This window comes from Podarcis bocagei (assembly GCF_964188305.1).
Source record: "Podarcis bocagei genome assembly, chromosome: 12".
Taxonomy (NCBI): Eukaryota; Metazoa; Chordata; class Lepidosauria; order Squamata; family Lacertidae; genus Podarcis; species Podarcis bocagei.
Window position 1 is genome coordinate 16,438,624 of NC_138137.1, and position 14,081 is coordinate 16,452,704.

The 14,081-nt window shown below is 44.1% G+C and overlaps 1 protein-coding gene across 5 annotated transcripts in view; it reads right to left on the minus strand.

Annotated features, from left to right (window-relative positions):
- Positions 1-14,081, minus strand: part of CNOT10 (CCR4-NOT transcription complex subunit 10) — a 39,630-nt gene that overhangs the window by 12,019 nt on the left and 13,530 nt on the right. For 2 of the 5 annotated variants that reach the window (XM_081164540.1, XM_081164537.1), the window contains exons 2-9: positions 5,377-5,471; positions 4,728-4,889; positions 4,222-4,372; positions 3,602-3,744; positions 3,081-3,167; positions 2,333-2,416; positions 1,278-1,395; positions 750-899 (exon numbers count right to left, since the gene is read on the minus strand). In XM_081164540.1, the coding sequence (XP_081020666.1) occupies positions 750-899; positions 1,278-1,395; positions 2,333-2,416; positions 3,081-3,167; positions 3,602-3,744; positions 4,222-4,372; positions 4,728-4,889; positions 5,377-5,471 (990 nt within the window). Of the gene's footprint in view, positions 1-749; positions 900-1,277; positions 1,396-2,332; positions 2,417-3,080; positions 3,168-3,601; positions 3,745-4,221; positions 4,373-4,727; positions 4,890-5,376; positions 5,472-6,955; positions 7,289-7,822; positions 8,228-8,448; positions 8,656-14,081 lie in introns of those variants that run through there. The other 3 variants (XM_081164539.1, XM_081164538.1, XM_081164541.1) reach the window with 3 other exon arrangements.

Here is a 14,081-nt window from a genome sequence, read left to right on the forward strand (position 1 = left end):
GACAAGTCACACTGGAGCTAACCAAAACTAGAATATAATCACTGCTTTACCACGGCCACTAACCTCTTCATGACATAGATAATCATATTTTAACGAGTAACTTGGACGCACAAATTACTTCATAGTGAAAGTAGGGATTTGAATCCTGTCACTTAAGACCAAGTCAAATTCTCCCCCCTCCCCCAAAAAACCCTCGTTTTTATTTGAGTTAAGGCTGCACTAATGTGGTCAATTCTTCATGCCATGACAATTTTCCAATTCAAGGAACCCAATATATCTTGTGCACTCCATACATACTAGCTTTGCATCTCTCAGTTATTTGCTTATGGTAAGCAGGGCTGCTGGAGGTAGAACTTTAGACAAGGGCTCAAAACGTTAGAGAGCGGCTTGCATGTGCAACAGTAGCATGACCACCAGAGATATGAGAGAGGTGAGGCCAATGAATGTGCTCTCTCCACCTTCCTTCTCATGCAGTTCTTGTAAGGAGTCTATCTGGTACTTAAAATACATATAAAGTCTGGCTACCTCCTTTATAAATTTAGGTGATGCACTAAGTTGATTACTATTTAAACATTTGGAAAAATAGGTTGGAAAATACAATTCTACATATTAAGAAGTCACATATTAAGTAGTTTTTCTATACTGATGTATTTCAATTGTGGGAGGGAACCATTTCATGCTTATATTATAGGTCCATAAAAATACAATTTGCTATCGCTGCAGCATGTTTTGTTACTAGTCTACCTTACCTGTGTCGGAGCCACCTGTTCCAAGCTGTGCACAAGCATTGTCATTCTCCTGCAAGGCCTTTTTGAAATAGAAAATTCCCAAGTTGTGTTTTCCCATAGCAAAATGGATGCACCCAAGGTTATTCCAGAACATGCACCGTAAGCATTCACCTAAGAAAATAAATAAATGAAATTCTGGATTTTGATTTCTTTTTAAAGGCCCACAGGGACTGCCCTGCTCGTTTTGCTCGCCAATGCCCTCATTTCCTCACAGCTCCTTTGTATCCTTCCATTCCTGCTTTATTGAAACCTCTGCTGTTGTTCAAAACTGCCATTTTAAAACCCGCATTCTCTTTTGCTCCCCTCCTATGAGTTCATGCAAATTTTTCAATGGGGGCTGTGTGATGACAGCCTTACATTTTTATGTATATAGGAAGAAATCTACTAGAGATACTCCTGTCCACACAAGCATTTTACACCAATTCAAGGAAAGGGAATTAAAATGTGAAATGAAGCCCTGTTTTTGCAAACATAATAAGTTTAAGGTACCTGTTTTCATAAATCCTGGATGTTCTGCGATGTTTGAGCTGTTCAGCAGCTTTACTGCTTTCCGATAATTGCCTCTTAAATACTCAAAATTGCTTTTCAGAAAGAGAGAAGGAGCAGACTGTAAAGAGAACAATATCCATGGTTATTCGTACTTTGAAGGAGAAATTTAGTGTGGTTGGATACTCCAGTTATCTACATGAGAGAAACAGCAGGCTCAGAAGTGACTGCACATCCATCAGCCAGAAAACCATCACTTACCAGTCCAAGCAGGACTTGCACTGTGGCCTGAAGGACTGCTGACATAAGCAGGGGGTCATAAAATTGAGAGGCTGCTTAAGAAAAATAGCTACAAAAGAGAAACTTACTCCAAAGGAATTCAGAAGTGCAGGGAAGTGAAGCTGGAAGCAAGAGCAGCCAGTGGGGAGAGACAGCGGCAAGGTCATGTCCCCCAAGCAGCACCACTATGGGTGCAAGGCAGGGAGGCTGAAAGGGAAGGGGGACCGGCTGAGCCAATCAGGTGTTCTCATTGGTTTACTCATACCACCCAACCTTGTTGTTGCTCTGCCCTGCTAAGCGGCAGTGACAATGCCACCAGGAGACCAGTCCTGTATTGGTGCCCCGCCCCCTTTTTGGCTGGTAGTAATGGAAGAACTGGGAGGGAAGTATTGGGGGCACTGACCTCTTTGAAGAAATGTGATGGGGGGTACTTTTAGAACTCTTATTCTGCTGCTAAAACCCAACCGAGTAGAAGTTCAAATGTTTAAATGAAACATTAGAATCCACAAAATCAATCATCACCTATAAAGCTATCTTAAACTGCCAAGTCCTATCGCAGACGTATAAACTAGATGAATATTTCTATCATTAACAATCTAGAATCAGGTTGGGACTCAAGAAGTCCCAACTATGTCCATTTTTCTCAAATCCTAAAAGAGAAGCTTTATTTTCAATTTCTCCCTTCCACATTACAATCTGTCCATCGAATGCTATGATGAATGAATCATTTCTTTAAAAATACAAACATGTGACTTAAACCAACAGTTATGGTTACTTACATTTCCAGCGGTGTTCATAACGGACTTTATCTCCCTCTTGCATGCTTTCAGAGACTTCATCTGAATATAGGCTCGCACCTTATACTGTTAATGAATAAGCGATCTCATGAAACTGAAATAAAACTACGACAGCTACTCAGAAATTAATTATTGTATTTGGGGAACAATATACAGTGACATGCCATGATTACACAATTTGCTGAATAAAGGTTAAAACATGTTTATGTTCAAAATCGAATATTTGAAGATAATTTGAAGGCTTAACACAGTTGAGGAATTGTGTACTAAATTAAATTGGTAATTAAAATAGCACACCAACATTGTTTAAGGGTCATCCGAAAATCCATACTACACTTTAGTATACTTCATTCATAAAGGATATACAAAGCAAAAGGTTAGAACTGTATTATATGCTTGCAAAATAGGGGTAACAATTTGAAATATTGAAACTAAAGACTAATTCACACATCTAGGTGGCTGCCTATTTTGTCCATGTAATAATACCTTCTGGGTACATAATTATGCAGAGAAACTTGCTGTGAACTGACTCGCAAATGGATATTGATAACAAAGGACAGCAACTATTTCCATAATCAGAGTGACTAGATTGAGCACAATGTTTGCCAGAAAAAAATAGTTGCTGTGAGCTGTATCTAACACAGGCCAGTACACAACAAAGCTACTCTTACAGTTATATACACTGGAATGACTGTGCAATGGAAATATATATTTCTATATTTAGTCTTACCTGATGTATTTTAGACTTAGCAGCTTCTGTCAGGGTTCCACTTTCAGCTTTGTGATTGGAAGCTTCCTTACTAGTGTTATTACCTGTCTGATCACAAATTGAGAGATGAAACAATTGTCAGATTTTAAAGCAGATGATTGTGGGTGTTACATGACGCATACTTCATAATTCCTGAAGCATCTCATGAAGGAGTAGCCCTCCAACCCTAATCAACCTAATGAAGGCATTGCCACAAAAACAGTCACAGAGAAAAGCACATGAGATGGCAGGTGTGACTCTCAAAAGCAACACCTGTGTGAAAATAAAATAAAACATAACACCAATTGTTAAGAGGCCACCAGAAAGCAGTTTGGCTAAAATAAAGGATTCCTATGCTGTTAAAAGTAACTTTATTTATTAATGTGAACAGTTCTAAATCCGAACTATATTAAATTCCACCATCGTTTCAAAAGGCCAATTAATGTTTAGCTTGACAAGCATTCTTAAATTACTACATTTCCTCTATATTCTCCTAGACCTACCTCATTTTTCCCATTTTTGTTGTTGCCACCTTGTAAAATCATTTTTTCCAATACAGCAAGCAGATGCAAGGCTTTTTCAGCTTGGCAAGTCAGCAGGTATAAGTCTACAAGCAGGAAGCACACTGCCTGGGCAAATCTCTCCTCTAGAAGACAAAATAACAAACATTTAGTCCTTTCCTCGATAGTGTTTGCTAAAACTAGTTCAAGAGGATACTAAACTTCTGTCCCAAATGCAGGTGATTTTCACACTTACATTAAGGATTACTTATGAAAACCAACCACCACAATACTTTTCTGGTTTAAATACTGACTTTGTTAATGCTTTCAGTTTAAAGCTAGTCATACAAGTGCACATAATTAGACAACAGCTTCTGCAAACTTCTGAAGTTGTGCATATGAAGAGGTATCTGAACACAGGCAGCTACATATTTGCTCCTGTGATTATACTATTGTTATATGCATAAGAGAAAAATATGTTCTATTGGTTTTGAACTATTTTCTTGACTAGATATGTAATTTTAAATATAATGAATACAAATTAGCTTTATCAAGCAAAAGTTGCATGAAATCTTGAGGTAGGAGAGACTAGGAACAGGAGCCTTTTACCTTTGTCAACTTACCAAAAGGTTCTATGAATTGATAAAGTTTCTCTCCAACTATTATTGCTTCAGTATACTGCCGAAGATGGTACAAAATAACAGCTTGATTGTAGTAAAGCATGCTGTTTTCAACATCATCTAATCCATCCATTTCCTCAACAGATGAATGAACCTGGGGGATAAAAACACAGCCCCCTTTTTTTAACCCACTCCTTCATTTATGACCAAATTAAAAAAAAGCAATGTTAAATCAGTATGTGCTACAGACTGGTCTATGTGAAAATGTAACTTGCTATTGCCATTTCCCAAAGCATCCCAGAGTGTACCAAATACAAGAAGACAGTTTACTTACAAACAGAAATAAGAACAGAAAGAACTTCCTGCAGTATCTACTTTGGTCTTCAAGATTCCATTGCCTTTTGGAAATGACTTTTTGCAGGATTATGGAGGGACGAGAAATATTTGTGCAAATCACAAGGAACCCTTTACAAAAAAGAGGGCGGAAACAACAAGCAAGCAAGCAATACCTGATTTTTCAGCTGATTAAGTGTTTGCTTCAAGTTGTCAGTTGTCGTCTGATTACTTTTACAGAACTCTGCTACTGCCATGTTCAAAACTATTTTGTAATCATCCTTGTTAATTTCTTGCAAGCAGCTAAGGTGTTGTAGACAAGCTTCATAGTTGCCAGCCTGCAAGGATCACAGTTGAAAAGGCAATGTTTAAATAGACACATTTTAAAAATCAAAACCCAACTTAGAATTCCAAAACACTGCTTCTAATTTACAGAGGAGCACAGGCAGATGTCACATTTTCCAATCTGGAACAAGTCATGTGTGCAATCCCTCCGCCCTTCTCCTTTTCCTACCTCGGTGGGAAATATTTGCCTGAACTATGGAGAAACCAAAATATTAAAAGGCTTGCTAGTGTGGAAAGATCTATCCAATTGCATTTCCGCTGCAAAAACATCAGACCAAAGGCTGGAGGTATTCTATACCTTTTGGGATGTCTGAATTTATTCTTTACAAGAAGCAGTGCCTATGATGTGAAATAAGCTGCTCCTCAAAATCATACCAGCTCCACATTTTGCTTGCTATGGGAAATGCTGTGCTTCCAAAAACCAACTATCACACTACATGCGTATGACATACATATTTGCTCTCTCAAGAATTGCCTTACCATGAATGCTTGCAGAGCACTGTTTGAGAGCTCCTTCTCTTGATCAGTAATCCCAGATGATGTGCCTGCTGCTTCATGTTTTTCTGCTCCCTGATCTGCAACACAAGTGTTTCAAACAACAGCTAACTCCAAGCATAGTTTCAAACCATTCTAAGAAAAGCTTAAATCATATTGTGTTCTTCTTGCTTGTGCTCCAAGCATATTTTTTCTGAGAGAATACTGAATTCTGTAATTTTGAATCCTTGCTTTTAAAGGTTCAGGTATATGTCATTAAGAACAGCAGGCTGAAATAAATAAGTCAATGAGAAACTTAAGTATTTGGGTAAACAGTGCGGCTTGCTTGGCACCTTACAGAAGGGTTTGGTGGAATGTAGATCAGATTTGCTGGGAGATGTCTGGGTGATTTGCAGTTAAGCTGGGAAGTATATCGAACTCCCAACACATCAACAGCCGAAACAACTAAAAAGCTATTTGCAATAGACAGCTAAAAATGAAAACTTAGAAATACACTCTTGGTTTTCCCTAAGTGAAAGCACTTGTCAGCTTGGTTCTTGTAGGGATCACAAATTTCTGGAGTAAGCATGTGCAAAGATGCTTACAGGTAGGTAGCCGTGTTGGTCTGCCGTAGTCAAAACAAAATAAAAAAATTCCTTCCAGTACCACCTTAGAGACCAACTAGGTTTGTTATTGTATCCTGAAGAAGTGTGCATGCACACACAAACTCATACCAATAACAAACTTAGTTGGTCTCTAAGGTGCTACTGGAAGGAATTTTTTTTATTTTGTTTCGACATGTGCAAAGAGGCACCATGCTCCTTAATTCCTAGCACACATGCATACACCTGAGCCTCTATTTTGCAAATGACTCGAGTTTGTGGACCTCAAAGTTCTAATAAAAAGTGAAGTCTGACATTTCTTCCCTTACAAAGTCCACAAGAAAATCCAAGTTCATCTTTAAAGCGTTTTTGCCCAGTTTAGGCTGAACTCTGATGGAAAAGGCCATTCTGGCTTCTATTACACATTCCTTGGTTACAACCAGATTAGATTACTTCAATGTGTTCTATATGGGGCTGCCCTTGAAGTGTTCTGACACTTCCAAATGATGGAAAGCATATTAGCAATTTTATTTTATTTTTGTATACTGATATTATACCAGCTTCATTAGCTTCAAATACAAAACCGTGGTTTTGGCCTTTACAGTCCTAAATGTTTTAGGACGTGAATAGCTAAGGGACTGCCTCCTCCCAGATCCTAGTTGAGACCTACTTGCATACTTCAGCTGAGGCTCTGCTCTGTGTCACCACACTGCATATCAAATAGTGGTGTAACAGTGGTTCTATCCAGGCTTTAAGAAAACTTGGCTAGATTCCTCCTATGCCAGCCTGTAGGTGCCAGATCAATATGTTATTGTTTTGAAAGTTGTTTGAACTGTGTGATCACTGAGAACTCTTCCCTCTATTATAGATCATTGAAACAGCTGCTTCTGTATACTGGCCAGTCCCATTCCATCTGCAGCTCTATCTCTTTCACCTGCAGGAAAAAAAGCTGGAATCCCAAGCCTCTTCTTACTATATTGTACCTTTTCGTGGATCTTTTGGTGATGAAACCTGGGGTATAAATAAAATACAGTATTTGATTGCCCATGCTGCTGATGCCATTTCACTGGTTTTGTTGCCATTGCACTGATTTCCCGGAGGCTGCTTTGTTATTAGTGGTTTTTTTTAAAAAAATGATTGTTTTATTATGGCACAATGGCACCCGCCAGAATACCTATTGCATCTTGTCACTACCTCAACCGAGTCCTCAAACTGGGTCTAGGGACTGACCTCAGGATTCTCAGGCACGTTTATCAGTTCAGATAGAGAGCTGGCTAGCCACCAGAGAAACAGCATTGGAGCCCAGACTAATTCATTGTGTCCCTTACATTATGCCCCCCCAAGGTATAAGAGTGCTGCACTGCACAGAGGATGTACAGGGAGACTCCCAGGTCATGTTTTGTTTTGATTTGATTGAATGCCCGCATGCTGCTTTTCCAGCAACACCGAGCTCAAAGCAGCTCATGATAATAATTAAAAACGAGCAAACAAGATTTCTACCAATACAATATATACAAAACACAAGAGCGTATGAAGCGAAAAACAAACCACAATTCGATACGCAATGCAGTTCAAAACAAACATGTTTTATACACGCACACACACACATATATATGTATCAGAAATAGCTGTTGACCACCAGCTGACACAACTTCTCTGGGAAGGGGCAGCAGCGTAGCCCCCGGCAGCAGGTTCTTTTGGAGTATGGGCCCAAGAAGCCCTATTAGTTGCCCCCTGAACATCCACAGTGGAAGAAAAGCAGAATATAAATGCAATCAAGCGCACCTGCCACCACCCTCTCACAAGGAGCTCTTTCATTTATTTCTGTTTTATTTGCTTCGTTTACATACCACCTTTACCCTCCAAGGAGGTGCGTGTGGTGCCCCTCCTCTCCATTTCATCCTCTCAGCAACCCTGTGAAGTAGGCTAGGCCTTCAACCTCACCCCAGAGAGCTTTGTGGCCGAGTGAGGCATTTGTCCCCCCAAGGCTGTACTCCAACACTCTAACCATTAGGCCACACAGCAGGGACCCTCTGTAACAGTACAGAACCACAGAGGGTCGCCTAGTCCAACCCCCCCCCCCCAAATGCAGGAACCTCAGCTGTCAGGTTGGGCGCCCTCATGTTTTAGTTGTTGTTTCCTCCCCTTGTGGGCTGGGGAGGAGGAGGCGGGATATAAGCCGCTACTTGAGCCTCTTCCCTAGGCGGCAGCGACCACTAGGCGAAGCTGCCCCTCGCATCCCCGCTCCTGAGGCGACGCCTCACCCCGCCCGCCGGCCCTACATTCCAAAACCGCGCGGAGGTACACACGGCACCCCTCCCGCCCCATCCAATGCAGGCAGAGGAACCGCGGAGGAAAGGGGGATCATTCCGCCACGACCACCCAAAGGAGGTTATTCTTCCCCCCTCCCTCCGCCTGAGGAAGAACAAGTAGCCCCGCAAACAGCAGAGGCAGCCCGCGCCTGCTTTGTCCTCACCTCCGCCTTTGTCCGCTGCCATGGATGCTGCTCAAGACTCGCGCAAGGCTTATTAAAAGGCGGGGAAGGAAAAAGACGCCGTGTCTCTCTCTTTTCTCTCTCTCCACCCCCGCAGTCTCAGGTGGACTCGACCGCCTCCTGCGACAGCACCGCCGGACTAGAAGAAGAGGAGCGGAGAAAAGGGGGGGGCCGAGTCTATTTTATACTCCCCACCTCAGGTTCCGCCGAGCAGCGCTCGCTCTCTTCCTCTCCACTTCCGGGTGAGGCGGGAGGGCCTTTCTAGGCCGGTGGCGTCTTCTCGTATGCCGCGGCTTGGTGGCGCACGCACGCACGCCTGCGACGTCTCCTAGAGGGCAGGAGCGTAAGAGGGTGGGGCCACGGGGAGGGAGGAGGAGGGGCGGTGACTCATCTGGTTGCGGGCGCGCAAGAGTCAATATGGCGGCCGTGTCCAGGCAATTCGAGCCAGAATTTAGCCCTACTTCCTGCCTCTCTTTTGCTCTTAATTACTCCATCAGTGGCGCAGTGGGTCACAACCAGGAGGTTGGTGGTGGTTCAAGTCCACCCCTGGACAGCTGTGGGCAGGATTTCTGCACGGCAAGGGGATGGACTAGATGACTCTTGAGGTCCCTCCCAATTCGATGGGACGCATTGGCAGGCCCGAGTTTCTGTGAAAAGCTCACTCTCTTCCCCTGTAACAATCACACAATCGTAGCCTGACTTCACGCCTGGGCTAGGGTTGCTGCCCGTTAGGGACCCTCTCCAACTGCATGTGTTTGAAAGGGTATCTAAGCTCTGGGTAGACAGATTTACAAATTTCATTTGTATGTGCACGTGCAAAGTCCAGAGGGGCCACCCTGTTAGGCTGCAATAGATCCCTTATGGATAGCTTTGAAGTCACTTCAGAATCGGATTAAAAAAAAAATCCACCAACTGCCCCACCCTGCCCTGTATCTTGCCAGAATAATGGTGGCAAGTGACAACCCTACCTGGGACAGAAGAGGACAAGTGAGACCAAGCACATCCGGTGAAGGCCAGTTATGCTGGGTTTTAGTAATCATAGCATCCTTTTCTAAGTGCTCGCAGACTGACTGTTGAATTATCTGTTCTAGGACCTTTCCTGGTATCGATGCCAAGCTTACTGGTCGGTAGTCACCCAAGTCTTCTCCCCCCACCCTTTTGAAGATGGGGACATTGTGTCTGCCTCCAGTCTGCAGGGACCTCACCTGTTCTCCAAGAATTCTCAAAGATTATAGACATAGGCTCTGAGATTACATCCGCAAGCTCCTTTAGTATACCCTTAGGTGCAGCTCATCAGACCTTGGGAGATCTGAATTCATTTAAAGTAGTTAGCTGTTCCCTTACTACCTCTTTTCCTATCTTGGGCTGCAGCTCCCAATTGACATAATTTATTATGTTATCACCAGATTGGGCATTGCTTTCCTTTTGGGTGAAGAAAAAGGCAAAGTGGGTGTTGAGCAATTCTATCTAATAGCATTTCTCTATCTTCTCCAGGCAGAGGATTTGCTTTTTCTTCCTCTTGTTTTGAACATACCCAAAGAAACATTTATTACAGTGGTACCTCGCAAGACGAACGCCTCGCAAGACGGAAAACCCACTAGACGAAAGGGTTTTCCGTTTTGGAGGCGCTTCGCAAGACGAATTTCCCTATGGGCTTGCTTCGCAAGACGACAGCCCATAGGGAAATATCCGGGACAGCGGGGAAGCGCAGCGCGTCTTCCCCACTGTCCTCGGACCTCCTCCGAAGCCTGGCGGTGGGGCGGGAACGCCTCCTCCCGCCGCCGCCCGGCTTCGGAACGATGCTCCGAAGCCGGGCGGCGGGGAGGGAACACCTGCCCCCGCCGCCCGGCTTCGGAGCATCGTTCCGAAGCCGGGCGGCGGGGCGGGAACACCTGCCCCCGCCGCCCGGCTTCGGAGCATCGTTCCGAAGCCGGGCGGCGGGGAGGGAACACCTGCCCCCGCTGCCCGGCTTCGGAGCATCGTTCCGAAGCCGGGCGGCGGGGAGGGAACACCTTCTGAAGGCGGGTGGGGGGCGAAAGAGACCCCAAACTCAAAATCTTAACTGAAACGATTCAGTCAGTTTTTTGATACACAGTGCTTTATTCAGATACAGTGGTACCTCGCAAGACGAATGCCTCGCAAGACGGAAAACCCGCAAGACGAAAGGGTTTTCTGTTTTGGAGGCGCTTCGCAAGACGAATTTCCCTATGGGCTTGCTTCGCAAGAAGAAAGCCCATAGGGAAATCTCCGGGGACCTCTTTTAAATGCTGGTGGTGGGGAGCAAAGCCTTTCCCCCCCTCCGGCCTTCAGAAGAGGTCCAGGAAGGCCGGCGGGGGCCGAAAGGCTTTGCTCCCCACCGCCAGCATTTTAAAAGCAGTCCGGGATAGCAGGGAAGCGCTTCCCGCTATTGCGGACGGCTTTTGAAGGCAGGCGGGGGGGAGCAAAGACTTTCGCCCCCCGCCCGCCTTCAGAAGAGGTCCTGGACCTCTTCTGAAGGCGGACGGGGGGCGAAAGTCTTTGCTCCCCCCTGCCTGACTTCCCGGGAGAGCGGAGAAAGGCAGCGCGTTTCTCCGCTGTCCCGGACGGCTTTGGAAGGCAGGCGGGGGGGAGCAAAGACTTTCGCCCCCCGCCCGCCTTCAGAAGAGGTCCAGGACCTCTTCTGAAGGCGGGCGGGGGGCAAAAGTCTTTGTCCCCCCTGCCTGCCTTCCCAGGGGCTTTTACATCGCCCTGGACAGCGGAGAAGTCCTCCGCTGTCCCGGGCGATTTTAAAATGCCGCCCGCCAGCATTTTAAGATCGCCCCGGACAGCAGAGAAGTCCTCCGCTGTCCCGGGGTTTTTTAAAATGCTGGGGGTGGGAAGAAAAGCCCTTGTCCCCCCCCCCCAGCCTTCAGAAGAGGTCGGGGGACAGACTGTCCCCGGACCTGGTCTGAAGGCGGTTTCCATAGGAACGCATTAATTGATTTTCAATGCATTCCTATGGGAAACCGTGCATCGCAAGACGAAAAACTCGCAAGAAGAAAAAACTTGCGGAACGAATTAATTTCGTCTTGCGAGGCACCACTGTAATATTATCTTCATGGCTTACGAAACCATGAATAAATTATTGAACTGCACATTTGCAACATTTTATTAAAGACTATTGCCACTAGGTGGCATTGTGCTGCAGCTTAATGCACTGCAACAACCCTTTTTAATGTTAACATCGGTATGAATTTGAATGTTATTTGAATGTTAATGTTATCTGAACGTTATTTGTAGCCAACGGCATTTATCTGCTTGTCTTAAAAGACATACATGGGTAGGTGCAAAAAAAAAACCCCCAACCCCCTATGTCCAATGGTGTCTATAAAATTGAACAGGATAACTGGCGTCTAGGCTGCTGCAGAGTTGAGATCCCACACCATGTGACTGCTGATAAATCCTGCATATGTAGACACAGAATTCACTTCCAAGATAGAAACCATGCCGCCGAAACAAAAGTGGGAGCATAACATGTTTTGGCAATCTGACACTGGAAGTGTGTCAAAGGTCTTTTCGTGAATAACCACTTATAACAGGGTCCCAAGTAGCACATCTTTCTTCCCACTCCCAGATGGATTATTATCAGTCCTAGTCCATGTTTATGTAGGTCCACCCATGTGAAAAGTAATATATATGGGGGGGGGGGATAAGTTCCACCAAACACAGTCTGTAATGCAATGCTAGTTATTGGTTCCTAGCTCCATACTGAACACACAGGTGCATAACCAGCATGGTGTTAAAGTGACTGTCACTCTTCAGCTTACCACCTTATCCTTCCTCTCACTTTCTCAAAGCGCCTCTCCCATTTAACCATACATTTAATGCACATTTAACACACATGGCTTCCCCCAAATAATAATTGGAACCGTAATTTGTTAAGGGTGCTGGGAACACTACCTTTGAAAGGAGTAAAGTATCATTCCCAGGATTCATAGAGAACAGGCCAAATGCTTTAAATGGATGGTGTGTGCATGTGAGCTGTGCCTCTGTTTTATATGTACTGTATATCCTGAAAATGTAAGATCTACTCCTCACATATTTATTCCAATACTTTTTTTTGTCAAGGTGCATGCTTCGGACTGCGAAATAACTAACATACCATTTAAATTGTAACAACCAACAGGTAAATAAACGCTTTTTAGTATTATAGCTGAACACAACATATCAAATATGCAGCTAACTGTACTTGTATTTTAACGGCTCATTCGTACATATTTGTGTGTGGCATGTGTAGGTTGTCTCAGACGACCTGTGGTGTTGGGGTGTCAGGCTCCTGGGTTTCCTGAATATATGTTTATTACAGAAGGGTGGGGTCAGGAAAGAGGAGTCAAGAAATAAACATCGGATGATGTCACAAATCCCATTAACTGTGACAAGGGTAGTAAAGTCAAGTGAGCTACTGAGCCACGTTGCCCGAAAGCAGCTTTGTGCTTCAAATTTCACTAGAGAAGGCAGGAGACCACCTGAACAAAGAGAGAGGGACACCAGGTTGTTTGGTTTACTGTACCTTATCAGGGTTCCCTTTATATGAAGCCTGGGATACCAGTTTGCCAGTTCAGGTGCTGTTTCAGAGCATAAGTAGCAGGTAATTCTAGCCCTCACAAAAAAGGCATAATACCCATTCAAGTTGCAAATGAGCCAGAAAGCACAATTAGCATTTGAGTAGTAGTCAACAGTAACCACAAGACAGCTCTAAGCAAAGGTTTAAGGCAGCTTTAAGCAAAGCTCAGCTAATAACTCTTGAAGAAGCAATTCTCTTGGGCTCTGTGTCTGATTCAGAAAACCAGACAACCAATAAGCTTCCCTCTTCCTTTTCCCAAAGATGTCTTATGTCAGGACTGATGGAAACAAGGCAACTGAATCATGAAATTCCTTGTTATCTTTTATAAGCATTGCAAGCTGGGGCAAGGAGTGAGTAAAAAAAAGCCTCACGGTAATGTTCTGCATGGTAAATTGTCAGTGCATGCCAGTAGAGTAGAATGTGGGTTAGGTTTTCTTATAATGGACAATTAAATTTTGCTCATGAGCTTTTGCTTGACATACTGAAGCTCCAGACAGCAGAACCCTGTGATCTCTTAATCCCAGATGTATTTGGTCTCAGAATAATCACCAGTGGTGAGTAAAAGTCTCTCTGCACATGCTCAGTGGTACTCTCAAAGTTGTTCAGCTGGAGTATGTGGAATAACCCTCCGCATATAAACAACATGCTTAAGTTTAATTAACACATGAAGGGGTTAATACTATAGAGTAAGCTGTCCTGCCAGGCTTAGCTATGTCCACTTCCCCTCTCCATGGAACTAAGTAATCAATTTCTACTTAATTTGCTTCCTCTCTCCTTTTTACCTGAGAAGCTCAGCGTGCGAAGAGGTTTGAGATGGTTGTTCCAGCTCAACAGCATGGATCTCATAAGCCACTCAAGTTCCTACACCAGTGGTTCCCAATTAGATAATTACTAAGGACCCCCTCTTTTTCAAAAGCCAATCCATGGACCCCCAACTTTTGAAAAATTTGGTCTCTATGGTAGTTACCTCTGCAAAACAATTTTTCGAACAAAATGTGGGGTAGCCCCTAATAAGCAAAGGATTTTAGGTATA